The sequence below is a fragment of the Gouania willdenowi genome, chromosome 6 (genome assembly GCF_900634775.1).
Source record: "Gouania willdenowi chromosome 6, fGouWil2.1, whole genome shotgun sequence".
Lineage (NCBI taxonomy): Eukaryota > Metazoa > Chordata > Actinopteri > Blenniiformes > Gobiesocidae > Gouania > Gouania willdenowi.
In genome coordinates, this window is record NC_041049.1 from 58518863 (window position 1) to 58546847 (window position 27985).

The window sequence follows — 27985 nt, forward strand, 5'->3', positions numbered from 1 at the left end:
TTACAGCCTGAAGTCGTCATCAAGCAGCCCGGGAGGCTGGACCATCGCAGCCGGTTGTCGGGCTCGTGTTCCTCCGCCTGTTTTTCCGGGACTCCCTCCGACTCTCCCCCCGCTCCGCCCGCCGCCTTGGCGGGAGTGGGTGTGTCGATGCGGGCCAGTGCAGCCTCTCCACTCGCTGTTAGTGCGCACTGTGAAGGAGAGAAAAAAGTTGAAGATGAGTTCCGAGTGAGGGAGCAGGCTCGAACCGTCCAGGGATGGCAGTTTGGACCCGAGCGGACAAGAACGGACAGCTGGACCTGCTGTTGCGAGACCGCTGGATCCGTGTGAACGCTGAACTCACCCGGGAGACGTTTACTCTGACGGCCGAGGCAGATACTACCGCTCCGGGGGCCAACCACTGGGACCACAGCGTCTCCTCGGTGGGCCTGCGGAATGGCATGTCAAACGGAAACGACCCGGGGTTAAGTCCCGGTAACCGCGCCCCGTCTTCTGGTCAAGACCAACGCCAGGGCCAGTGTCACGGTGGTCGGGGGCGAAGCAGCAGCCCGGGGCGCGTAGCCCGAGGACACTACGACGCTAACTACGGACCAAACAGCCCCGGAAAGTATCACAATAACGGATCAAACTCTGACTTTGGAAGTCCTGGGTCCAGCTATGGCAGTCCCGGGTCTAGCTTCGGGTCGAGGCAGGGCGAAGCCCCTGTCAGCCTGGACGGGTCCTCCGAGGCGGTGCGCAAAGTCCGGGTGGTTAAGCAGGAGTCCGGCGGGCTGGGGATCAGCATCAAGGGGGGACGAGAAAACCGCATGCCCATCCTCATCTCCAAGATCTTCCCGGGGCTCGCTGCGGACCAAAGCCGTGCTCTCCGGGTGGGCGACGCGATCCTGTCGGTGAACGGTAACGACCTCCGAGAGGCGACCCACGACCTGGCGGTGCAGGCGCTCAAGAAAGCGGGGAAAGAGGTTACGCTGGAGGGTGAGTTGGTCAACGCGAGGGCGGGGATTTGATTTGAACAGGCCGAGATTAGACTAGTGAGGTCTGGCTGTACACCTCCGTGCACCACCCCCACCTTTCTCACTCTCTGCTCATAATTTGGAGTAACTTGCAGATATGAAATTTATGAATCCACTGCATGTCATGGAGGTAAACTGGGAGTTCATACTGTCAACGTTGAATAGTTTGTGGAAATATCTTACATGTTGGAGCTTGTAGGCGAGAAGATACCTGAACAAGTTTCTAGAGCACATGTGTCAAACTCAAGGCCCGGGGGCCAAATCCGGTCCTATAGGGCATCCAATTCGGACTGCAGGAGACAATAAAAATGACAGATAGATATCTTAAATTCACCAATTTAGTAGTTTTCTTTAGTTCATATCACATTAGTGCAGTCATTTTTATTAGCAAATTGTGGAAAGTACTCTCAATTTTTCCACAAATCTTGCAATTTCTTTCAAACAATTTCCCAAAATTTCTTTAAATTACACAAATTTGGTACACAATCAAGAATTTTTTAAGTGACTATCTGTCAGGGACTGATATTAAAAACTAGAGCACAACTGATGACGTTAAATTTATTTCATTTTTTTCTAATAATTAAAATGACTAAAATGTAATATTTTCACCTAAAATAACATATTTTTACAATTTCATTGCTTAAAAAAAGGATCTTTAGTTTATGACAATAATTTGTCAATCCAAGACCTGTTGATGTTTGGATTTCAAACATAAAGAAGCCCTGCTATAAAATATAGGTTTTTTTTTATTGCTTTGGGTGAAGCATCTTGATGGAGTTTAAATTTAGAGATAAAGTTTCAACTAAGATAGTCACTACGACTATTAACGCCCTGGATTTGGTTTTCCAATTTGAAAAATATCCTTCAGGCAAACAAGACACCTTTTATCCCTGTGACCAGTGTGGCATTCCTCCACTAGTTTAATTTGGGTTGAAATAGTTGTGGTATCTGTTTTCTATGTTACTTTTTTAGACTTTGGTCAATTGGTTGATGTTGATTTTGCGGCTCGGTGTGTACTTTTGATCACTGGCCTTATCAAAAAAAAAATGATCTATTGACTAATTAAAAAAAAGCCACTGCTATTGGCCAATGTACTCTACAGTCAAAGAGACGAGGATCACGTGTCCTGAGCTATTGAGTATTGATCTTCTATCCTGTGCAGAGTTGCAGAGCATTTTAAGCTATCTCGGATGTTAAAGAGCAGAATCTGAAATCAATATTGAATGATTAGGAACAACTTGTGTGCTATTTTCTTTATCTCCATGCATATGAGCCTCTATTCTAATCTTTGTACAGTGTAAACAGGATTGCATTTTGAGCACAGTTGTGGTTACAGTCAGACTTAGCGATGTTGTGCCTTGTGGTATCTGCTGCAGACTTGCAGGTCACTGAGCGAGAGCTGGAGATGTGTTTGTAAGCACTGATGCAGTACAAACATTGTTGTTCATTGTAAGTCTGCACAGAGCTCCATGGAGATGCATTAACATCCGGATGTTAAAACTGTTCAGCCTTTAGAGAAGTGGAAAAAGAGGCAGACGGAGAGGCTGTGGAGCCCTCGGGGTTTGGAAACTTCAGGTCAAACAAAAGCTAAATGTGAAGTGTAATGGAGTGAATGGTAACGAGCACCTATTGTACAGAGTGATCAATGTGCAACATGTTAGTGCATTTTAGTTCAACTAAATTCACAAAGAGAAAGTATAGAAATACAATTGTTTAAGATTGTGTGTTGGTTTAATAATAAAAAAGACAGTATAATAATGATAGTATAATTGAAAAAAAAAATCTATTTAAATTTTTCAGAAATTTCAAGATACCCCATTTAAACTCCAGGCGACACCACATGAGGTCCCGTCCCCAAGGTTGAAAAACACTGATTTAGTGGCTCCTGAAAGGATTTTTTTTCTTTAGTTTTTATCATTTTCAGTCATATCATGCTTGGGTTGGGACAAAGAATTACACTTTCTCAAGTACCCACTGTAGTGCCATTGCGTAACCCTAGGGGTACACGCAATGTTTTTCAATCTTGGGATCGCGAACTCTTGTGAGGTCGCCTGGAATTCAAATGGGGTCGTCTGAAAAGATTACTAAATGATAAAAAAAAAACACTGAATAAAATTATATTTTTAAAATTTAAATTAAATAATAAAAATTATGTTTTTGTAATTTTTTTAATTATTTTTTTTAATTAAAGCCACACACAATCTCAAACAATTGTATTCTATACTTTCACTTCCTCAAATATAAATCTAGTTAAGAAACGCTACAGTATAGTTCAGGGGTCTGCAACCTTTATTCTCAAAGGAGCCATTTTGCCTAATCTCGTCTGGAATAAAATCCTTCCGAGCCGAAAAAATTATCTTCTCAATGAAGACAATACACTTAATAAAATTCTATACAGTTGAAATAGTATCAAATAATTTTATGAGTTAATGGATTTGAAGGGCTACAAAAAATATCTTGAATTTGATACATGTGATCATGTGATGTCACATGCTAATTGCTAATTTCTTGCAACACATCAAGCATGCATATTAAGCCGCATGTTGGCAATTAAATAGATCTTTCCCCACACAAATAAAGTTTCTATTTTCTTCCAGAATAGTCTTTTTGTTGGTTTAGATATCCTACCAGGGTTTTAAAACCCAAGGTTAACCACAGGTGTAAGGAAAATTGATGGTCTGTAGAGGCTGCATGAGTTGAAGTAAGAAGGTGTCAGAGTTATTGCACAATGTGATTTATTTTTAGGTTAACCAATTGTTTGATCATCATTTTATTTGAAATGAATGCCATTAATCATCAATACCCTTTGTAAGAAATAAAAATTCATTATTTTAGTATTTTTTTTAAAGCTACAGGGAGCCATTGCAAAAGAGTCAAAGAGCCACATGAGGCTCCAGAGCCGCAGGTTGCAGACCCCTGGTATAGTTAGTATCTCCTTTGTGATTGCTTGTTTCTTTTCTTTTTTCTTCATTTATGTAAAAAAAAATAATTTGTAGTTATTGTCGATATGATATATGTTATGGAATGTTTTGAATAATGTGAAATGAATATCAATGTGTAAAAAATGTATTGTCACAGTGAAAAACTGCTGACCTCAGGAAGAATAGCGTCTCGCTATGCGGAAGCTAATGGGGATCCATAATAAACAAACTATAGTGCTACTCATAACACTATATCACAATTATGATCAAAATCTGATCATAAAAAAATGCTTCTGGGGTTGCCAGAAATTTGTGATATCAAAAATGGGGACATGACCCAATAAAGGATGAGAACCACTGGACTAAATAACTGACTACTCAAGAGTAGTTTTGATTTTTATTTGCTCTTAAAAAATTAATTTTTTTCTTTTATAATTTTTTTAATACATCTTACGCAGTCTAAATAGTAAAAAAAAATAATGAAAAAAAATCTGATTTTTTTCCCCCAAAAAAATATACAAACAACTGCTATGACAATATTTAATTATTATACATTTAACTTGACACATTGAATATTTTTTTTGCTATCCTGAAAAAAGAAAGACCCACAAAATTGTCAGCATTGCCATTTCAGACATACATTTGTTTATTCCATATACTGTATGCGACAGCATTCTTGTTGATATTTTCAGTAAATAAATAATTAATCATTTAGGAACTGATGGTTGTTTGTCCTGTATGTATTTGGTGACTGTACCTTTATAATGTTATCCATGGATTACATAGTGTAGAATCATGTTTAAAAGGCTGATGAAACATTCTTGTCCTGGTCTGACCTCCGTTTTAAATGGTTTCCTGTCAGCGGTGCTTAGAGAACGGAGGATTGGCAGGAATGTGTCAGCTGACTGTCACTGTTTGACGGCCTCGCATTTGTTGATGTTTGTGTATCCGTCACCAGTTTGAGAAGACATAATGGGGTCACACATCCCTGACTACTTACAATTAGGCAAAGTGCCCCACATTCCTGACCTCCTCTTCTAGTGAGGTCAAAGGTCAACAGTGGAGGCAACCCTGACTCTCATCATCTTAAACAAATCTTATCGTTAGAGTTATTATTCCTGTCAGCGCTGCCAGCATCTCCTTTAAGATTTTGTGCTTCCAGTCTGACTTTATTGATTTATTGAATATTTTGCACTAGTGCTGGGCGATATGGACCAAAACTCACATCTCAATATTTTTTCACAAAATACCGATGTACAGTATTAGTCTCTATATATTTAAGTCTCACCAGAAAGACAATTCTAGGTTCAATTTGGTGATGAAAAATGGCACACAAGCATATTTATATCAGAAAACAGCTGCACAATATGTGCCACTTTAGTCTTTTTCTCCTCCAATGGACAGCACGTGTGAGTGAGTTCTGTAGTTTGGCTTGTTTGCGTGAAGAAGGACGCACTCAGCAATCCAAGCAGCGACTCCTAAGACCAGTATTTTAATACAAATTGAGCTATAAAAAATACATATATATATATATATATATATATATATATATCTCAGAAATATGTTCATATTGTAAACAAGGGCACTGTTTGACTGTACTCTATGAATAATATTAAATACTTGTATGATGTCATTTGTTCTGTGTGGTTGTATAAATAAATACAAGTTAGAAAAATATACTGTAGATATAGGCGATATTGTCATTTTCTATATATTTTGCACTCATTTTTTGTTACTTATTGCTGTTTAGACTCTTGTTGACATTCGACAAAACTGATTATACGTTTCTCACTTTTTTATTTTTAATTTATTGAGCATTATAGGTGTTGTGTTTCTAATGCTGCAGTTTCTGGCTCATTTAATATTTATTTGGCATCTTAGTGATGCTTTGTTACTATCGTGCTGGTTTCTACAAAAGTGGATCTCTACTGAAGTCATTATTTAATCTTTATGCTAAGTTGAATTATAATTAGTGAATTTTGTTTTGCAGTTTTGATCAATTTAGTTGTTCATTTTTGTGCTTTTTCTTTTTTTTTTTTTTTTTTTTGAAGGGTTTGTGCCATATTGTGACTACTGTGTTGAAGTATGTCATTATGTATCTTAGTTGCTGCCTCTTTGTCTAGTAACTAGCATTATAGCGATGTAACTAAGTTGTCACGTTAATAATAGTGTGCATTTCTACATGAAATCTCTCTATAAACTGTAAAGTGCTGTATCCGAGGAGCTGTGAGCACTACTGCTCAGTCCTGTAAGGAGTGGGAATCTTGCTCCAAATTGGATGACAGCTTAGCCGTCATCTCATCATCCCTCTGCGTCTCCCACCCCACCACCCTCCACCTTCGGAGCTGACGGAGCATTCAAGGACAGTGCTGACCCTCCTGATCAGCTTATCAATCCTCCTCTTGTCAGCTGCTGAGGTGAAACCAGCTGGTCGCTCGGGAAAAGTAACGGCTGACACCAAAAGGCAGTTTTAATGTTTGTTTGTTTTTTTAAATCTCACAAATTGAACAGATTGAGTGGTTTTACGGTGCCTTTATTCCTGGTCTTCACATTAAACGTAATTTAAAACTTGCTGATTTTAGACTTGTTACCTGTTGGTTTGCTTGGACTTTTATTTATTTGAAGGACAAGGTGCAGTTGCATTAAAGAGATGGCTGCACCAGATTTAGCACTATGCTAAATTCCATCTGTAGGCATCCCCGTTTTCTCAGTTTTTATCAAACAAGTTTTATTTGATTGTGTTTGAATAGTTTGGGCTGGTGAGATTTTTCATTGTACTTTTAAGATGAAACTTTCAAAACTGTCAAGTAATATTCTGTCAGTTAGCAGAATGATGTCAAAATAACTGAATGGATTTTGGACCTTAAGCCATGGAAGAGTCCATTAAAATTTGGAGGGGATCAGGATCAATATACTGATTCTAGATCAGTTTGAAAAATCCCGATGTGTCATCATTGCTGAAATTTCAAAAATGTATATCTCGGTTCATAATTGGCCGATTGTTATGAAATTTGAGTCAGTTATGTCGGATTGGTTTGTCAATTAGCCCACTAAGTTTAATCCAGATCGCATCCAGATTGTGTTTTTCATCTAGATTTTTATTTTTTAAAATTTTTTAAAAAGTTTTTGCATGACATTTGGACCTACTGTAAGGTTCTTAATGCAGATATAATTTTCTTCCAAGCCTTTAAAGTGCTAAAGACCATATTACCAGGATCATTGATCCAGATAGCTGCCAATATCTGGAAAAGAGGAGATTTGGCGTTTGGCAGAGGTTTGCGCTCCCTTAAAGCTCTTGTTTTACTTTGTTTTTGACAGTTTGGCTTTGGTTGTCCGTTGAAGTTGAAACATAGGACTCAGCATTGATTCCATTGGCGATTTAATTAGATTTTTGATTTGGTTTAGGATATTATCAGTCACCAGTACTAATTTTACTTGAATATGGAATAGATTCTCAGAGATTTCATGCTGTAAATAGTAGAAAGTAACTGTAACTTGGCTGCAGCAATATAAATATTCATGTTTAATGCGTGTAAAGAATCAATATTGGGCCATTCAAAGGGAAATTGATTCAAATAGATGAATCGATTATTTGTTCAACCCAGCCCTATTGAAAGATGACATGTGTCATTGCATTTGTTTTATGACTTATCCCAGAGCCGTATAGAGAGAGAGTCGCGACAACTCTAGTCAACTGTAGTCCTGTGGTGCACCTTGAGGGGATCATCTCTCATTCAGAGTGGAGTGGAGTGGAGTGGGTGTGGGGGTGTGTTGGTGACAGGTGATGTGTTAAAGGAGGAAGTGCGGTGATGACAGCATTAATGTTTTGACAGGTGAACTGTCATGCTGTTTGTGAGGCAATAAAGAAAGCCGACTCGACATACCTGTCCGACTCCTATTTCTCGGCTTCCACATCTGATCCTGATATTTGAACATGTCTGTCGAGGGCGCACAAGCCGGCGGGGCCGCTGTTTGCCGCTACTGTCAAGTTACCAGAGTTTTGGCAACATGACCCTGAGCTGTGGTTTCAGCACGTTGAAGCCCTCTTCCAGCTTCGTGGCATCACTGCGGATGACACGAAATATTACTACATTGTTCCGGCGTTGGATTCATCCACCATCCGCCGAGTGATGGGATTGCTGCGAGACACAGCAAATACACTGCTCTCAAACATCAGCTCCCCTGTCTGTTCCAGCTCTCCGACACGGAACGAGCAGATCGCCTGCTGTCACTCAATGGTTTGGAGGACAGTAAACCCAGCTGATGGGAAATATGCTTGCGCTGCTGGGATCAAGGCGACACCTCGTTCCTCTTCATCCAGCTGTTTTTGCGCCAGCTCCCGCCGCTGGTGCGCACGGCTCTGGCAACTTCACCACTGGTGCGGGCTAAGGACTACCGGGGCTCGACAGAGTAAGTCGATCAGATTCTGCTCGCTCAGTCCTGAGTTATGCACGTGAAGTAACGAGTAACGAGCCTGTTCAAATCGCAGTAATAATAAAGGCGTTACTTATTTTGACACAGTAATTTTTTACAGTACTCCTTACCGCAAAAAGTAATGTATTTACTGTAACGCGTTACTTAATTACGCGTTAGTCCCTACACTTAACCTTTTCCGTTCAGTTTTTTTTGTCTTTTTTGAGCTACTAGTACGTTCTAGTATTAACCTCTATGATCTGGTTATCTGAACAAGTTTTTTGTTAGAATTTCCAGTGGGAAAGATACTTAAGTTCTTGGCGTAGCTGGGCTGCGTAGCTCTTCAGGGCAGTACTCTAAATGGGCTGGGTGGGGTTACCAGGGCTCCTCCCGCCGGACCCTGCTGCGCAGACTGGCTCCAAATGACGTCAAATTTGCAAGATGGCAGCGCCCCTAAGCGCCGTATTTTGGCTTCAAGAGCGTTGAGTGGGAACAGCTCCAGTGCACGCCCACTGTATAAGATGTTGAAATAACCATATTGGATATTATTATTAGTATCAGCGTATCTAAGCTCATTAACGTGTGCATTATTAACTAATGATTAATTAATAAATAATGCATTATTAACGTGTGCATATGACGTGTACTGTATAAATATTGTAAATCAATGCAGTTGTTGACGACAAATTACCTAAAATCCGTTATGTCACTCGGAATCAATGAATTTGAATTGCCAATAACTTCCGGGAACTATTTGAGTCTATTTCAAACTTCCGTTGTAGCAACTCTCTCTAAATGGCTCTGACTTATCCTACTTTCACTCTCGGGATAATCTTTTACTCTTGGATATTGTTTGACTAGTGAATGTCATATCTTGACTTGGTTTGAAACTCGGACTTGTTTGGTCTTGTCTTAAAGTCAATTACCTTCAGGTTCATTATGCTTACTTTGCAAATAGAGTTAATTATCTTAATATTGTTTTTTTCTACATATGGTTTGAACCATTCAGAACAGCCCTGTCATACAAACTAAATAGTCTGATCTTGCTCACAGGAGGAGTTCATATTTCTGCCTCCACATGTTTATTTTCTCTTGGCTTATTACTGTCACATGACAGAGTACCGTCCCCAAGAACACACACCTATCTGTGTGTTGTATCTGTGCACACACAAACACACTTAGAAAATATCAACGCAAACACACACACGCTCCAGTATTCAACTCTAGATTCTTTAGATTGAATGCAACTTATCAGATTTTGTCCCAAAACGTTATCCTTGGTTCTCTTGGTGATTTAGTTCCACTGACCACAAACGTGACATTCGCACTTAAACTGGGTTACATTTAAAAGTTATTGCTATTGGCTATAAACTTTGTCTTTGAGATTTCACTCATGACAAAATATGTCACTGAAACATTTCACATGTAATTGTTATGTGTCTGATTTTGTGAGGGACCGCACATGAACCGTGTGTGTGTGTGTGTGTGTGTGTGTGTGTGTGTGTGTGTGCGTGTGCCTGTGTGTGTTGAATCTGCACACAGTCATATTGTTCCCATTACGGTCCTGGCAGGAAAACAAGGAGTGTTTGAGAATAGGGGGGAGGCAAAAAAGAAAGGAGGGAAAATGGGAAGTGCAGATCTAGTTGAAGTTTAGGAGAGGTGTGGGAAGCAGAGGAAAGAGGATGAGGAAGGTGGAGGAAGAGGATCAGAAAAGGATGAAGAAAGAAGGGGGAAAGGAATGAGGGAGATTGAAGAGTGGCAGGCTGAACCGCAGGGGGAATTTCTGGGGCAGCTTCGGGGCGGTTTGGGGGGGTGAGTACAGAGGCCAGGGTCTGACCAAGGGACTGGCTGCTCTGATCTGTAAGCCATTATTTCATACCACCACATGATTACTTCTGCGCATGTGGGGAAGACGAAGACGTGAGGAAAATAGTTGTACCAGCAGCATGTCTCCACAAACAAATATGTCCATCCTCTCTGCGGCTGATTGTTAACAAAGGCCTGGGTTGGGGTCAACTACATTTTTTCAATTACCACCTTTTATCCATTTATTTATCTCATTTATCCACGTTCAATCACAATTAAATTATGATTACGTTGACCGACATTTTTTCCAATTACAAATAAAATTACAATTATTGTTTTTCCCCCCTTAAGCAAATTACAATTACATTCACAACTACTAATGTTCAAATTCAATTATTCACATAACCCCATGAAACTGCCTGTAAATATGTATCTGTATTCTTTATTCTTTTTTTTTAAAATTGTTTTTTCTATTTTTATTTACATATTTATATATATATATCCTCTATTATTATATTGTTTATTTGATCTTCATTGCACTATTTTTTGGATGTTTTTTTTTTGGTTTCCTGTGTGTTGCCTTCTGTTGTCTTTTTTATTGTACTTTGAGCTGACAGTCTATTTCCCCACTACAAGATCAATAAAGATACTCTATCTCTCGGGTCGGTTTTGACCGATGTCTTAAATCAGCTGTAAAACACACTAAACAATATTATCAATCATACTTTTTGTTCTTCATCTTTTGGTTTCCTTGTTAGGCTTCCTTATCCATGAAAATATAGGTATTCATATTTTTTGTTGTGGGTGTCTGAGCCTTTTTTCTGTCAGTACACACCTAGATGTATATTTTTTAAATGGTAAAATTATCCTCAAGAGGTAGTGGGAAAAGTGAATGTGGAACATATTTTAATAATTGTTAAGTACGTATTTGTAAGTCATAGACCTAACATGGTTCCCTAGATTTGTGTTTAAATAAATTGTAATTGGCAGGTTTTCTAGAATTTCCATGCCAATTACCATTACAAAGTCAAATTTCTAAACTCTTATTACAATTCAATAACAAATACAACAGAAACATTTATTTCCATTTACAGTTACAGTTATAACTACGCCATAATTGTAATTAATTATCAATTACGTGATTACAATTATGATTGATTCCAAACCTGACGGAGGCAGCCGAGCACACCCTGCATACATCTCTGAGGGAATCATCTGACTCCATTAATGCAGAAATGTTCTCACACAGCAGCAGCAGTAGTGGTACACTACGCCTTTGTGGACAGGACTAATTATAGGCAAAAGTAGAGCTGAGTGACAGGCCTGACAGAAATAATGAGTTCACCCATCGGCTCCCCATCAGAGATACAGACAGTTTGCTCGCCTGGCAGGAAGAAAACTTTCTGAGATGCACACAAAGCAAAGAAAAAAAAAACTCCGGAAAGAAAACTAGGAATTATGAAACAAGAGAAATCACAATGCCAGATGTCGGATGCAGTTAATAAACTGAATTAATTCCCGACTGTTTGATGGTGAGCGTGTTTTCAATGGCGCTTCACACTCAGAAGGTCCATAGTTGGTGTGAAACTAGCATGCGCTCCCTGAGCCTATGTCACTTTTTTCCCCCTCCCTGACAATCCAAACGTGTATTTCAAGCTAAGTGGAGTATGGAAAGGTATTGTTTAGAAGAGGATGCTGAGATATTTCAGACAAGAACTAAAATAAACTAGAATATTTTGCATTTCCTGAAGAAAATGCAAGTGAGGATGCAGGTGCTGGAGCGCTGCATTAGCCTAGCATTAGTACTATCCTAGCATTAACAATAGCTAGCATTTGTCTAACATTAGCATTTTCTAGCATTAATATTAGCCTAGAATTAAACTAGCATAAGCACTAGCTAGCATTAATTAGCATTACCATTAGCCTAGCATTAACACGAGCCTAACATTACCATTAACCTAGAATTAGCATTTACTAGCATTAACCTAGCAATAGCATTTACTAGCATTAACCTAATATTAGCATTAACCTAATATTAGCATCAACCTAATATTAGCATCAGCCTCGCATTAACATCCGCCTAACATTAGCATTAGCCTAGCATTAACCGATTAATAACATTAGCATTTTACTAGCATTAGCCTAGCATTATTCATCAGACAACTGAATATTTGAAAAGTTGAAATCCATTGAAGAATGGCTGGATTGCTCAAGTGCAACGTTGAAGCGCATCGCGGACGGAATTGACCAATGAAAACTGAATCCAATGTTCAATGCGGAAATTGACAGAATCGGGATGAAACGCCGTCACCGTGAGGCACAGAACGTTTTTTTATGGGGAAATGTTTCTGTGGAGCGCTCATTAGGTGTATCGCTCGCCCATCCTGGCGGCTTCAAACACTGTCTAAACCACCCGAAACACCGTCTAAACGACTCAAAATGTCATCACTCACTCCTAAATACAGAGCCACCAGTTACCACTTAACTTTATTGTGCCTGTGAAGCTCCGTGCGTTTCTGGTGTACCGCTGCAGCGCTCCATGAAAACATGGAGCTTCACCTGCTCAGTGCTACAGAAGATCTGTGGATAAAGTTGTTCTGTTGTTGTGGACGAGACTATCGATGCCAGGGATTGTATGGTCTTAAACATCGTAGGTAAATAACTTGATAGCTTCTAATACTGTAAAATATTCTGGCCTCTAGTGGTGAAATAACTGATACATCCTGCGTTCATTTGTTTTTGTTTAATCATTACGGTCTGGAATTTTGTCATCAGGATAATTTAAATTAAGTTGATCAAAACTTAATAAATCTGCTCAGATTCAGTAAACCATTGATCCCTGAGGGGAAATTGGGTGACATTAATGCTGCTCTCATACATCTTTATATGACATAAATAATTAAAAGGGAGCAGTCAGAATAATCTGTCAGTACTACTTATATCTACCTTTTAATTGTATCTTACTCATTATTTTGAATAAAAAAAATATTTTTTACATACATTTTTGTTTATTTATGGTTTTCTTTTTTAGTAGTATTTATTTTGTTTCCTCACAGAAGTTAAAAACGAATATTTTCTGAAAAAAAAGTAATATTTCAGTAGTCAGAATAATCTGTCAGTACTACTTATATCTACCTTTTAATTGTATCTTACTCATTATTTTGAATAAAAAAATTATTTTTTACATACATTTTTGTTTATTTATGGTTTTCTTTTTTAGTAGTATTTATTTTGTTTCCTCACAGAAGTTAAAAACGAATATTTTCTGAAAAAAAAGTAATATTTCACATTGAGTTTAACTAATTAGTCACATTTGTTAGAATTTTCTTTCAAGTTTACCTAGTTATTCATATTAAGCAAAACCAGGCCAAATGTTGTTGCTTGCTTGGCCAGCATCTTGTTAGTTTATGTTTACAATGATGTGATTGTGCCTCTGGCCTTTAACGGAAGACATGTAAAAAGACAACAAAATGTTATCAGACTTTGCGTTTCTTGGTCATTTCATAAGAACCTGATGGTTCTGAATGGGAACCGGTAAGTTATGGCTGGGCTTTAACCATAAGTTTGGGAATTGAAGTTGTTGTTTTGGTGTTTCTTGTTGAAGCTAAACTGTGTTAGTAGTAGTTCCAGCAAGATTCATTTTGTCTACTTTTTTAACAGTATGTTGAGGTTCTGTTTATTCAGACGAGGTTTTTCAGGAAATTGTTTATCTCCCGACTTGCTTCGACTGTCAACTGCCAGTCTTCATCAGAGGAGTTCTGCTGATTGCCTTTGACGGTTTCTTTGAAGTTCCCCTTGACATAATAGTTCTAGCGAGATTAATTTAGTCTTCTTTTTGAACAGTGTTAAGTTGAGGTTTCGTTCATTCAAACAAGGTTTTTCAGAAAGGTTTTTGTCTCGACATGTTTTGACTGTCAACTGCTAGTCTTTGTCTTTGTCTTGATGATGTAGTAACTGTGAAGGACCAAATGTTGGCTCAGTTGTTTTTAAAGAAAACAAAATGCATTGATGAGATGTTTGATTCATTTCTGCTGCCACATTAAAGGCTTTGCTTTGTCCTGTGCTTTCTCTTTAATACAGTAAACAAAGTGAGTGGAAGCAGATGTACAGACAACTATGCTGAAAGCAGATCACACAAAGGGTTGACAACCTTTAGTGAAGTGAAACGAGAACTTTATTAACAACAGTGGGGTGGAAAAACGCGGTTTCTTGTGACTTGATTTTCATCCAGTCTTTTTAGATTTTGGCTTGGTATGGACTGGAGATGAATATGTAAAGTTCGTTTACACTAACGCTTACATATGGTTTTAGCATGATAAAGTGCTTTAAATGCAGTGCACCGGGTAACCAAAAGGGTCTGAGAAGAAGTAAAGTGGTAGAGAATATTTTGGCTGCTGATGCCATGATGTGCACAGTAGATCAGATTATTAGCCACTATGTTAGGCTTGTTTGTGGTGCTCACATGTAAACGTGGGCAGCCAGGAAAGCTTTCACACCCACATGCTTACTGCAAACCAAATGTCTGCTCTGCAGTAATGGCCTCGGACCAAGTTGGTTTCGGTGAGGTAGTGAGAATGGCCAGCATTGGAGGAGTGGACATCTGTCCACTCGGATGGACAGTAGGGAATCCCTGCATACGGAAAACTTAACAGTTTTAAAACTTAGTCAAGAGTAAAAAGAGGGTGTTGGGGGAAATGACCTCGTCTTGATAGCACGGTTACTGTTTTACTGATGACTCACAGACACACAGGGTCACTGGGCGATGGCAACGTAGAGCTTTTTATTTATTGACAGAAAGTTTTGTCCAAATCATGTGATCGGTTTGAATATTCTGCTAGAGAGTAGAGAGTCAGTTTCTCTTGGATCTCTTGTTCATGCATTCCTTCACAAGCCTAACATTTGGGTTACGTTCAGGAATGACTGCATCCTCCTCAGAGTCTCGCCTCAGGTTTCACACAAGGCAGATTTGACGATGTCCAGTGCACACACACACACACACACACACACATACACACCCACAACTCGACACAATCGCTGTTATGTTTTTAAACTAACAACCTTTCTATGCACACAAATCAAAAACAAAAGACTGCACAGAAAGTGAGAGATGGACGGAGCCATTCATAGAAGACCAAAGAGTTTTGCTTTGAAACAACTTGCAGCTGTACCGCTGATTGTGTCCTTGTTTTTCTAAGATAATGTCACGCAGGAGACCACTTTGTTTTTTTTGAAGATGGCAACAGTCTATTTAAGATCCAGGATTGCGTCCAGAGTACAGTCTGTTAGGTAAACTCCATCGGCTCTACTCCCTAAACTTGTGTTTAAATCTTTCGTCTCCAGCTGGCCACAAAAGTGTTTTTAAAGTAGACCAATGCTGCTGACTTCTTTTCAGAGTGTTTCCTTATGGTTTCAGTTTCTAGCAGGTCGCGCCATATATCCTCAGCCATCGGCGGCTATTACTGTTTAGATTCACACAGATGGTCAAACCATCATCTCGCCATTTGCTGGAGGTTTTGTTTGCAGATATTCAGCAGCTGCCGTTCGGATTTACACGGTTAAACTCCATCACATGGGTTTGTTTGTTTCCCGATGGCAGGAAACCAATTGTGACGATGTCAAGGTTTTGGATTTCTTTTGAACACACTAATTATTAACTAGCTCTGTGAATTGTTTCTTAGTCCATCTTTTTTGTTTTTGTTTCCAGATGTTAAAGAGTAACTAAACCCCAAAACCACTTTTTTCTGCTGAATACAAATGTATTTGGTATGGAGTGGAGCTGTTGATTGATCCTGGCCAATTCTTTTAGTCAAAGTATTTCAATTTGGCATATTTAGTTGTAAAATGTCAGAGTGACTGCCCTCTATGGCAGTGGTTCTCAAACTTTTCAGACCGCGACCCCCAAAACAAAGGTGCCAGAGACCGGGCACCTCCACTGTACCTGAAAGTGGTTGAACACAGACATGAACATTGAAGAACAATCATGTGGCGACAGAGCCATCTGTAAGGGGGAATAAAGAGGATAGCTTTTTGAGGCCCATCCATGAAGTCAGCAAAATTATGGTCTATTGTTCTATGAATCTGTGATAACCATATTTATCTGAATAATATCCACTGTTATCCTGGAAATGTATTCTTATTTTGCACCATAGTATATAGTCATCTTAAAGATGTAAATCTTTGTTTTAATCAGACATAAAATGGGTTAAAAGTGACCCAAAATGTGGTGAAATTGGATTTTAAAAACCACAGAAATGGGTTAGAAGTTGCAAATTATGGGTAATGTCATTTAAAAAGTAGGAACAATTACTTTGAACTGGCAAACAATGGGCATGACAAATCGTGAATGTGGTTAAATTGGCAAAAATAAGCATGAAATATGGTGAAAAGATGTTAAAAGTGACAATAATGGGTCAATATATATGACTCTAGGTGTGAGAAGCGGTGGAAATCATTCATAAGTGCCGAAATTGTCTTGAAAGTTAAAAAAAATGTGCAGAAAAGGCATTGAAATTTGATGGAGAAGTGGCAGAAATGGGAGTATTGAAGCAAAAATGCATTAAAATAAGCTAAAATATGGCAAGAAAAAGTAATGAAAATAGGTTTAAATATAGCAGAAAAAGGGTAAAAATAACCAAAAATGGGCTCAAATTGTTGGAAAAATATTCTGTTTCTTGAAAATATTTGGCGACCCCGTCTCAGTGTCTCGCGACCCATAATTGGGCCCTGAGAACCCCTGCTTTATGGGTTGAAATCCATTGATTTTTGCTATTGGCTGAGAACAAGATCATGTGATGTTTTGGGACCATCTTGCATCACAAACAAGCACTGTTAGCCCCGCCCCTTTTATGAAAACTAGCACCTGTGGGCTCTACAATCTGTGATGAGTAGGTTGGGTTGGATTGAGAGAAAGGTGAATAGAGAGGTGCATAGCATAGCATAGCATAGCATAGCATAGCATAGCATAGCATAGCATAGCATAGCATAGCATAGATTGTTCATTGGAGATTTTATTGTAGAGTGTGGGCGTGTCATAACTGCTCCTGCAGCCCCGCCTATAATCAAGGCTTTTTTGAATTTCCCTCCTAGTGGCAGGTCAGGAGAAAGCAGGTGTTTAGTTACTCTTTAACTTATTCCTAAAAACCAAAAGCAATATATAACAGCTTTTTTATCTTTATAAAAAGTGCTTTATGTGTTTTTAAAAGTCTTAGTCTGTGTTTTGTTCACCCTTCTCTTCTAGTCTGTTAATGTTTGTTCACTCTGTGCTCCTTCACAGTCAAGTACATCCGTGAGGTCTCTCCACTGTTCAAGAAGCCGTCGCTTGTGGCCGACCTGCCATGGGACGGCGCCCGCCCACAGTCGCCCAACTACAGCGGCAGCGAAGACTCGGGGTCACCCAAGAACAGCAGCTGCTCCTCCTCCTCATCCAAAGACAGGAAGGTCATCAACCTGAAGATGTGCTTCATCAGCAGAAACCTCACCATGCCCGATCTGGAAAACAGGTCTGAGGGGAAGCGGAGTGTGTTTTCCAGTTGTCAGTATATAGAGGAAGACTAAAACACTCACTTGTGTTTGGTGTGAATAAAAACAAACGGAAACCTGTTCAACAACATACCGACAAATGAACTGTATTAAAGTTTGATGTGTAAAATATCTTGTATAATTACTGTTAAAAAAGGTTTAGGATGGTTTTTTTTTTAAATTATTAAATAATTTATAGCACATAATCAAAGCTGATTTCTTCCTCAAGTAAAAAATTCAAAGGCATTTTTAATTTCCCAAATGATTCGTGGGCATAAAATTTCACGATAATCACCTCAATAATATTTTAATAATGATACAATTAACTACATTTTTTTTTAACTGTTGTATTTTATATCTTTTTGAAAGATACATTTCTCTCAAAATGCATTAGTAAGAAGGTATAGAGACAATCTGAAACTGTAGAATTGTTTACAAAAAGTGCAATTATCCTACAATGGCTAGCTTAAACTTCACAGATTTATACCATGATTTTTTTTTTTTAATTAACTACATCTTACAAAATTATTTTATTTCATTTGATTTTTTTTTTTATTTACTAATGTGTTGGAAGTGTTTGAATAACCACTCTTTGAATCTGATAAGTGTAACTCGACATCGTTTTTAAAGCACAGAGTGATTCTTAATCCAATATATCACAAACAAGAGCTATAAAAACACTCTATTATGCAGCTATTGATATTATGTCTAAGTGACTTTTTGATTTGTGGAAACTTCTGCACACTTATTATTGATACAAACATAAACTGCGGTCTGATTATTGTATTCTATGTAATTGAAATAAGACAAATAAAATAGCTCCAATCACTTGCATTGTTGAACAAATGTAATAACGTCACCAGGAGGTCATATTTCATTCAAGTTTATTTATAGTTTGTCTGTTAGCAGGATTACGTCAAAAATATTTAATGAATTTGGACAAAATTCAAACTAAAGATAGACCTTTGGCCAATGAAGATTTAATTAAATATTGGAGGGGATGTGATCAATATAATGATTTTAGATCAGTTTGAAAAATCCCAATCTGTCATCATTGGTGAAATTTCAAAAAATTTGATCGATCTTAATCAAATTTGACTCGGTTTTGTCAGGTTGGTTCCTCAATCACTCCAAATTACAGATTTTAACGCAATTTTTCTAAATGAAATCGGGGTACCTATACATTAAGACCGACTGTATGGCAACTGCCAATATCTCGCAATGAGGATATTTGGCGTTTAATGGAGGTTTGTGCTCTTGTTCACAGCGTTATTTTTCCTTTTTTTTCTCCAGACTTTTGGAACTCCACTCCCCGGATGGCCAGCATACAGTCGTTCTACGCTGTAAAGATGGTCCAAGCGCCAACTCTTGGTTCACTGCAATCCACACCAACGTCGCTGCCCTGCTTCCGCAGACTTTAGCTCACATAAACGCATACCTGGGTGCTTCGTCCTCAACCTCCACACACCCCCACCTCAAACACATCGGCTGGCTGGCTGAGCAGGTATATTTAGTCGTGGGCTGAGATAATATTATTTATTTCATGACACAGTGCCTTAATAGGACTTATTTGCAAGTCTTGAGTTTGTGTTGCAACTTGGGTATTTTCAGTTTCAGTTTCCTTTTTCATTCCTGTACGTCACGGGACACATACACCCACTTCAGGCACAAAAGCAAACACGTCTGCTTAAACTCACCACCTGCAGCAGCACACAGGAAGTTGTTTTTATGAATTAGCCTTAGCCCAAAAATGAGCACATCAATCCCAGGCTCTGGTCACTAAACTCAGATATCTCTACTTTCTACTTTGATGCTTTGTTTTGTGAACGTGAGTGTATGACCTAACGCAGCTCTGTCAGGAAACACAGATAGACGTTTCCGCTGTCCTATTTCCTGCCGACCCCACCACGTACTCGCCAACATTACTGTTCAACCAAAGCGTCTGGGTATCAATTCAGGTCAGATCGACAGGATGGGCTTTTCAGCATCACAGCTTTTTTAATCTATCTGCAACATGTTGGGTTATAACTTATAACCATAGACGAAGTTTGAGATTCTTGCCGGGGGGGCAAGAGAAAAAATAGAATTAAATATATATACTATTTTGAGATTCGTGCCAACCACAATATGTGTAACATATACAATAATGCAAAAATTATTAGTAACATTGATAATCTTGCCGTTGACGCATCTAATTTTGTGAATTCATGATACAATCAGGCCGGCGGCCGCTTTGCACTTCATTTTTGCTGCAGTACCGTACAAGAATAATTGCACAACAGAAGAAGAACTAACCTAAAGTCTCAAAAGCTTGGGACCATTTTACTGAAAACATACTATGTAGATAGAACTAATATCTGTGACACAAAAGAAGCAAGGCAGCAAAAAACATTTTTTTCGAAGGAATTTGGGAAAACTGTTGACCACTGGGGAGGGGCAATGCTCCTTCTGCCCCCGCAAACTCTGCGTACGGTTCTAACCCTGTTAAATGCGCGGTGGTGACACACCAAAATCAGAATTATACTTTTTTTTACTTTCTCTTTAAGAAGGAAAAAGTTCAGATTTTGGACTGAGGTGACGGGCTTTTCTTTTCCAGGTCCAACTGGAAGGTGGACGGCAGCAGTACAGGCCGCTGGTTATGGCCCTGACAGAGAAGGACATCCTGCTGTTTGAGTCGGTGCCCTGGAGCAGAGAAATGTGGTCTCTGCCTCTGCTCACGCATCCACTGCTCGCCACCAGGTACGACTGTGACAGTCACACAAAGCAGATTTGACCTACAACAACCCTAGGTTCCCAACGTATGGTACGGGGACCCCCCAGTGGTACTCAAATTGTCATGGGGGTACGTGAAAAAACTATTAAAAACAGCATGACAACATTGGAAACTAGAATATAAATCAACCAGCAGTCAGGAGCCTTCATGCATTGCCACAAATGACAAATTGCCTTATAGAAGACTGCCCTCTAGTGGTGACAGAAAAACAATCTCTTCAAAAAAGCACAAATATGGTAAGAGCTACATTGCTTTGCGCAAAATATAGAAAAATACTTTGTGTGGAGATTTTAGACTTAGACTCTCATTCAGCCAAACATTGCAGAGTTCTGTTCATCCTCTCAACCACACCCTTCTCATTAAAGTTGTTGCAAGTTGTATTTCACAGTTTCAGGGTGATGAATATATTCTATTACTGCTATATGTTCAATCAACAAATGTTTGGTTGAAGTATTTTCTAAAATGAAATACGTTGTTTCTCACTGAAAATGCCAGGAGGGTAATTCATTTTTAAAAATCTAGTGATAATTCTGAATAAGATGTTTTATTGTGTGCTTACAGATTATTATTATTATTTCTCAACAGCATTGGTAAAATTAAGAGACAAATGTCACTGTCGGGATACAATGTATATGACATTGCATTATTATGTTTGGGAATTGTGTGTTATGTTATGTAAACAAAGCCTTTTTTCTATTGTGTTGTGTTTGTCGCTATCTGTTACCAGATTGGTCCACTCCGGCAGTGCCCGAGGGTCTCCCGCTCAGGGTGCGGACCTGGTGTTTGCCACACGGACCGGGACGGGCCGAGGCATTGAGTCACACATCTTCCGTGTGGAGACCCATTGGGATCTGTCCTCCTGGACACGAGCTCTTGTGCAGGGAGCACACGCAGCGTCCGAGCTCATCAAAGAGGTTTCTATCGGTGAGTGTGAACTTAGCCTGGAGAAGTCGGTGTTTTCTGTTGGTATTTTTTTATTTCCAAAGTTGACAATAAATAATAGATGTTTATGGATGTTAAGGGTCAAGTTTTAACTTCATGCCACATACAAAACTTGTCGTTTTCTTCCTTTCCACCAAAAAATGTATGAGGCAAAAAGTACATGAGTTTGTAGCTCATCTCAACTCCGAACGCAATAGTTATCTTGGTTTTTATGCGTTTTCCTTCATGCATCAACGTCACAGACTTGGTCGTGTTTGTTAGAATCTCTTGAAAACTCCCAGCGTGTATGAACTTTGCTTTTACTAAAAGATTAAGGAGAATTTTGGTGCAGGAAGTTTGGAATCGTGCTGCATGCACAGTAGCTTTAAAACAAAAGGGTGTCACAGATAATAGATTGGTTTGGTGCAGCAGGTCTGGGTTTGATACAAGGAACAGAAAAAGCAGAAGCGGGAAACGTTGCACTCGCAGCAGAACAATAGTTGGCCGGTGGAAAGCCTCTGCTTTTTTCATTCTGAGTATAAACGCTCAGTTACAGGAAGTTTGAGGTCATTTGAGTTACTCTAATACATAAAACACACTTTCAAAACTGTTGACTTTGCAGTTAAAGCTAATGCACCAATCGAAGATGTCCTGGTTTTTGGGTGCAGCTGTTTATACTACAGACATTTACTTATATACATCTGTTATATACTTTCACATTTTATGGAATTAGTGATTGATGAAGTTATTTTTACGGGCTCAGAATAACCCCGCCAAAATAAAGCGACTTTAACATTTAAAAGGAAATTCTATGGATCTGTTTTACACTGAATCTAAGTTTTAATTACCTGAAGAAACACAACAAACTAATTTCACAAAAATAGCAAACAACTACATAGTTTCAGCCATCTTGTTTCTGCAATCTTTTCTTACAAGTTTACCAAAGGAAGGTTTAAGCAGACATAGGCAACTGGAGGCGCGGGGGCCACATGTGGCCCTCAGTCTAATTTTGTGCGACCCCAAAAAAATAAATCCCCAAAAACAACCACTTGAAAAAACTAAATGACTATACCTTACAGAATAGCTGTCAACAAAATGACACAAAATGGCAGGAAAATACAGAAAGTGACCCTTAAAATGCACAAATCGACAAGATAAATGGAGAAAATGACAGAAAAATACACACAATTACAACAAAAACACACACAGACATACAAAAAATACACAGATAATGACTAAAAACTGACAACAAAACCACTGTTGTTAATGCTCAGATCAGTCATTGTTCTAATGCTGACATTGATGTTGATAATGTGGCTTCGGATCAGATACAATCACAGTTTTGTGGCCCCCGCTGTGATAGAGTTGCCCATCCCTGGTTTAAGGTGACTGTAATTGCTTTAGTAATAATTATTTGCACTTTGCACACATTGGTACAGCCTAATGCGTTTTCTTAGTGCACTTTTCCCTGTCTTGTGGCTCTTTTTTCAGGCTGCACGCTGAACAGACAGGATGTCCGGCTGACGCTGCACTATGAGAAAGGCTTCACTGTGACAAGGGAACCGACCGACCCAACAGGAGGTGCTGTGCTCTTCAGATATCCCTACGAAAAGCTCAAAATGTCTGCAGACGATGGGATTCGAAACCTCTACCTTGACTTTGGTGGACCGGAAGGAGAAATGGTGGGTATGTAGGGACGGATTGAGCATTAGCACGGAGTTTAATATTAGGCAAATGGAAAGTAGAAAATCAGCTGAGTGTGCACAGTTGTTTTTGTTTATTTCTTTATTTATTGATAGATAGATTATTTTGTTTTAGTTTAATCTATTACATATTATTATCTCCCACCACAAATGTGGAAGGTGGATAACAACCCGTTCGTCTGAGTTAAGGTGGACAGCTTTTCTCAGAAACCGTTTAAGATAGGATAACTAGATTTGGTGTGTGGCTTCAGGGTATCTATACCTTGATGGAGTTCAAAAATGAGATGCGTGTGCAATTATTTTTTTTGGAGTTATTGCCCTTGTTCCATATTTTTTTACTCAGTTCGAGGTATCTTCAAAGGCAACAACTTTTGTCAGAAACCGTTTAAGATAGGATAACTAAATTCGGTGTCTGGCTTCAGGGTATCAATACCTTGATGGAGTTCGAAAATGAGAAGCGCACAATTCTTTTTTTCAGAGTAATTGCCGTTCCGTTTTTTTTTACTCTGAGGTATCTTCAAAGGGGACAGATTCTCTTTGAAACTGTTTAAGATCAGATACCCAAATTTGGTGTGTGGTTTAAGGGCATCAATACTTTGATGGAGTTCAAAAATGAGAAGTGCGCAATCATTTTTTTCCGGAGTTATTGCCCTTGTTCCGTTTTTTTTCCTCTGTTCGAGGTATCTTTAAAGGGGACAGCTTTTCTTAGAAAATGTTGAAGTAAGTAAGTAAGTAAGGAAGTAAGTAATTTTAGATTCTTTTTTTTTTTTTTTTTTTTTTTTTTTTTTTTTTTTAATTTTACTTTCTTTTTTTCTTTTTTTCTAAAAGAGAAAAAAAGTAATTTTAGATTCTGATGTGATAATATTTTCTTATGTATACGTCTAAGTTAGATTTAGGACATTTAGGCAAAGGTTGTGAGTTATAATGACAACCAGTCTGGTGGGGGATGTTGATGACTATGTCTTCTTGTTATAACTAATTGTATTATTATTCCAGCAGAAGCAGATAGGATGAAGAATGAGAGACTTATATAGGGGTGTGCATTGCCATGTATCTGACAATACGATACGATTTGCATATCATGATAAGATATAGTCCGATACTAAATGATATGATACACAGTGATATATTGCAATATCAACAATCACAAATTTCACCTCTACTAGTACAAAATGGTATGTAATACACTTTATTTCTTTCTATTTTTTTATTTGAGAGAACAAGTAAATGGTAACCACCTGTAATTCCAGTACCAATATCAACAAGTGTATTTTTTTTTTGGTTCTGTTTTTTTATTCTGGTTCTGTTAAGTCACCACATAAATGTATTAAAGTGACCAGTATGTTTTATGAAAACATAGTGACTGGGTGTTCATGTGCTACACATATGTTAGCACAATTAAATGGTTTTTTTGGGGGGGGGTTTTTCCGTTAAAAAACATCATTTGGACATTTTTTTGGGCCGATACAATAATCGTGCGGTGAAATATCACGATATATCGTCGAATCGATTTTTGCTTCCACCCTTACTTTAATGTAATGAATATTTTATTTCAATGTATGGTACTGTAAATAATTTATACAGCGGCTCTTGCTGGTAAAAAAAAAAAAGTGATACCGCACGGATGTTTTATGTTCTTCAGGCTGGGATAAAGGTAGCGCTGATGTTGTGGAGATGAGGAATGGAAGTTGAGAATGTTATGATGGTTAGAAGGTTTCATTTCATACGAGTATAAGGCAGTAGACACACAAAAAGTTGTTGAAGTGGGCAATAAATGACTATACTTTTATGATTTAATTAATATGTATTTATATAGCGCAAATAACAGCAGTAGTCATCTCAAAGTGCTATCAAAATATAAAATTTGATTGAAAGAAAAAAATCCAACAAATCCACATGAACTCGTGAAGTAAAAAGTTAAAGTTGTTCAAAAAATGGAAAATTCGGGAATGACAATGGATAATTGGACTCTTCATTTTGATTTTTTCTATGTTCATTTTATTAAATGAAGGACAATAGGAATAGGACGAGGGACACTCTGCAAAATTGTAGAAGTGAGATTGTGCCTACCCATGTGATTTCCAAAGAAAAAGTGAATTACAAAAAAAGTTTGATGCCATATAAGCAGAAGTAAAAGCTCTGACAATTGTTTTCATGGCTCCCCTTCCTTCCTTCCTTCCTTCCTTCCTTCCTTCCTTCCTTCTGTCTTCCCTCCAGGTGTTTGACCTCCACTCAGGTCCCAAACCAGTGGTGTTCGTCCTCCATTCGTTCCTGTCAGCGAAGCTGACGCGGATGGGACTCCTGACGTGAAGTGACCAAAAGCAGCAGCGACGGCAATGCGGTCGAGACATTTATTTCGTTTTTTTTTTTTTTGTCTTGTTCGAGCTATGTTTTATTTTTCTGATTTCTCCTTTTTACAGCTGAGGTTAGGCAGTGAAAAGTGATGTGGCTGATTGTGCCTTTCTCTCCCAGCTTATCCTGCACGGCACACAACCAGGGAAGACGTGGGGACGAACTCTTTGTTGACTATCTCTGGTAACATTCCCTTGCAATAACGATGCGTTCGGCGTGCAAACCGAAAAAGTGCGTATGAGATTGCAGCAGCTGTGCAGTCGGTCACCGCTCAGCCGTGCACGGATTGGTCCAAACCCCCCTGTTTCTACTTTGCCTATGATTCCAAAGCAGCCTTTCAGCTTCGAGCTCTTTTAATCCCTTTTAGTCATCATGTGAGGGAAGGACTTGACGCAGTTTGCCACGACACAGATTCTATGAAAGATGCTGTTTCACTGCTTTTCTTCTCGTGTCTGCACAGTGTCCTAAGCTACTGTCATAATCAGGATCGCCACCTGTGCCTTTTTGAATACCAAGTTAAAGACACTCTTCATAGATTCAACTTTTCTTTTTCACAAAACGAATGAATTCCACACTTTGAACGTGCACAAGAAGCAATAGTATTGACACATTAATGTGTATTTATGTCCTTGACCTCTGTATGACCTTCCCTTCTCCACAATGTTACTGTTTATAGTGTCACAGTTGTCTATATTTACGTTACTATACTGGCTCCTAAACACATCTCACCCTACGTGCTTCACCTGCTTTATTTTATTCGTTTAAATATTTAATTACGTTCCCTTTAACAGATACATGATCACGTCATGCAGGGTTGGGGTCAATATTAATTGATAATAATTACATTTATGGCGTAATTATTATAATTTAATTGTAATTAAAAAAAAACTGTCGCTGTCGCAATTGTAATTAAATTGTTCAGATAATTGACTTTGTAATTGTAATTGCCATGAAAATTCTATTAAAAAAAGTCAGTTATGATTTAACGCGAACAGTTCTATGTACAGTTCTGCACATATGTAGTTAATAATTATTAAAATATGTTTCATATCAAGCAATTATATAAATATATAAATAAAATAAAAAATTTACAATTGGAAAAAAATGCTGGTCACTGTAATCGTAATTGAATTGCAATTGAAAAGGTAATTGTAACTGAAAAAAATGTAATTGACCCCAACCCTGACGTCAGGCCACAAATGAGACAATTGAATGCACAACTTCAATTCTGAGAGGTTGCAGCTTAAATTTTGGAAGAATTAAATGTTTAAATGAGAAAAATGAACAGAAATAATGATAATTAAACGACAATAACGTGACTTTGATATTAAGCTTTTGAAGAAGAGTTTGTGACAAAACGAGGAGATTGAGGACGGCCTTAAAGAGTTACAACCATGATTGGAAACCAGAGATGACAATTTAGAAAGTGTTAGTGGAAGTTATTTCATTAAAATATTGTAAAAAAAAAAAACACAACAACCAAAAAAACCAGATACACGCACACTGTGATACAATAGAGAGAGATTCAAAGAACTGACAAAAAAAAAAAAAATACTCATCCTGTTTTTAAAGATCTTTATACAAAGTTGAAGTTTATTTTTACAAAATTAAGTTTTGTGCAAATTTCTACAAATGCAAGTTGTTTTTGTATATTCTTTTATATGCATTTCTGCTGTTTTTTGCTCTTTTGACTAACCCAATGAAACTAACTTAACTTCAGATATTTATTTTGACTCATTGATTGAACAAGGTTAGTTTTTGCCCAAATAATTGGAGTTTAAGTTGAAATGATTTCATTCTGTCAAACTGTGGTTGGAATTGTCCTCCCTTCAGGTTAGGGTGCATATGTTTAGCTTTGGGTTTGGTCACAGTTATCAGACTTCAACACAGTTACCGTCAGTGAACCTTTATGTTCCTTTTTAATTATTTGGAAATGTTCAAAAACAAAAAAAGATAGTTTAGATGAATTGTCCTTTCAAACATAGGGTAATTAAGAACTTTATAAGACCATAAAAAGGTGTGTATTAGAAGGTTTCATTCACTCATGTATTGAAAATTCTGTTTTAATACAATTTCTAATGTTTTTGTTGCACAAAACCAATGAATAGGCCACCTCTGCAACAATGCATGAGGCAAAAGATGATGCACAAAGGTAACCATGACGTTAGGTGTCATGGTTACCCAAGTCTAAACCTGTTAAATCTCTCTCAGCCAGTGAATGTACATCTTTAACCTCCACATGTTACACAACACCATGTTTGTTCTCTCTATGCAAAGCGACACATCACAGTCATGTGTACAGTAGGTCTCCTGAAGGCAGACTGACACCATGACACACATAGTCTATATATAAGGGCTAGTTTTGGTTTAAATGTGGTCGTATGGATGTTTAATGACGTCTAATTGATGTCCAGATGACTATGTGTTATGTCTTATTCATGTCCAAACAATCACACTTTTGACGTCCATACAAAAGCAAACAAAAAAAAAAAAGTGGCTGCATTGACGTCAAAGAAAAACCCTTTAATTTTCACTAACATTTTTGTCAACTGTAGATTCTTTTCAGAT

At 38.2% G+C, this 27985-nt stretch overlaps 1 protein-coding gene across 1 annotated transcript; it reads left to right on the forward strand.

The window, feature by feature from the left end:
- sntb2 (syntrophin, beta 2) lies at nucleotides 1–27985 on the forward strand. The gene is made up of 7 exons (XM_028448893.1): nucleotides 1–972; nucleotides 17424–17649; nucleotides 18962–19172; nucleotides 20265–20407; nucleotides 21169–21365; nucleotides 22854–23044; nucleotides 25283–27985. The coding sequence occupies exons 1-7, from the start codon at nucleotides 255–257 to the stop codon at nucleotides 25373–25375; spliced, it is 1779 nt and encodes a 592-aa protein (XP_028304694.1). The 5' UTR covers nucleotides 1–254; the 3' UTR covers nucleotides 25376–27985.

Bases quoted from the DNA above. Each gene is read 5' to 3' on its own strand.
- sntb2 (XM_028448893.1), top strand. From the start codon at position 255: ATGGCAGTTTGGACCCGAGCGGACAAGAACGGACAGCTGGACCTGCTG. The intron at 19,173-20,264 runs GTATATTTAGTC...TTTCTTTTCCAG, and splicing joins TCGGCTGGCTGGCTGAGCAG to GTCCAACTGGAAGGTGGACG. The intron at 20,408-21,168 runs GTACGACTGTGA...ATCTGTTACCAG, and splicing joins CATCCACTGCTCGCCACCAG to ATTGGTCCACTCCGGCAGTG.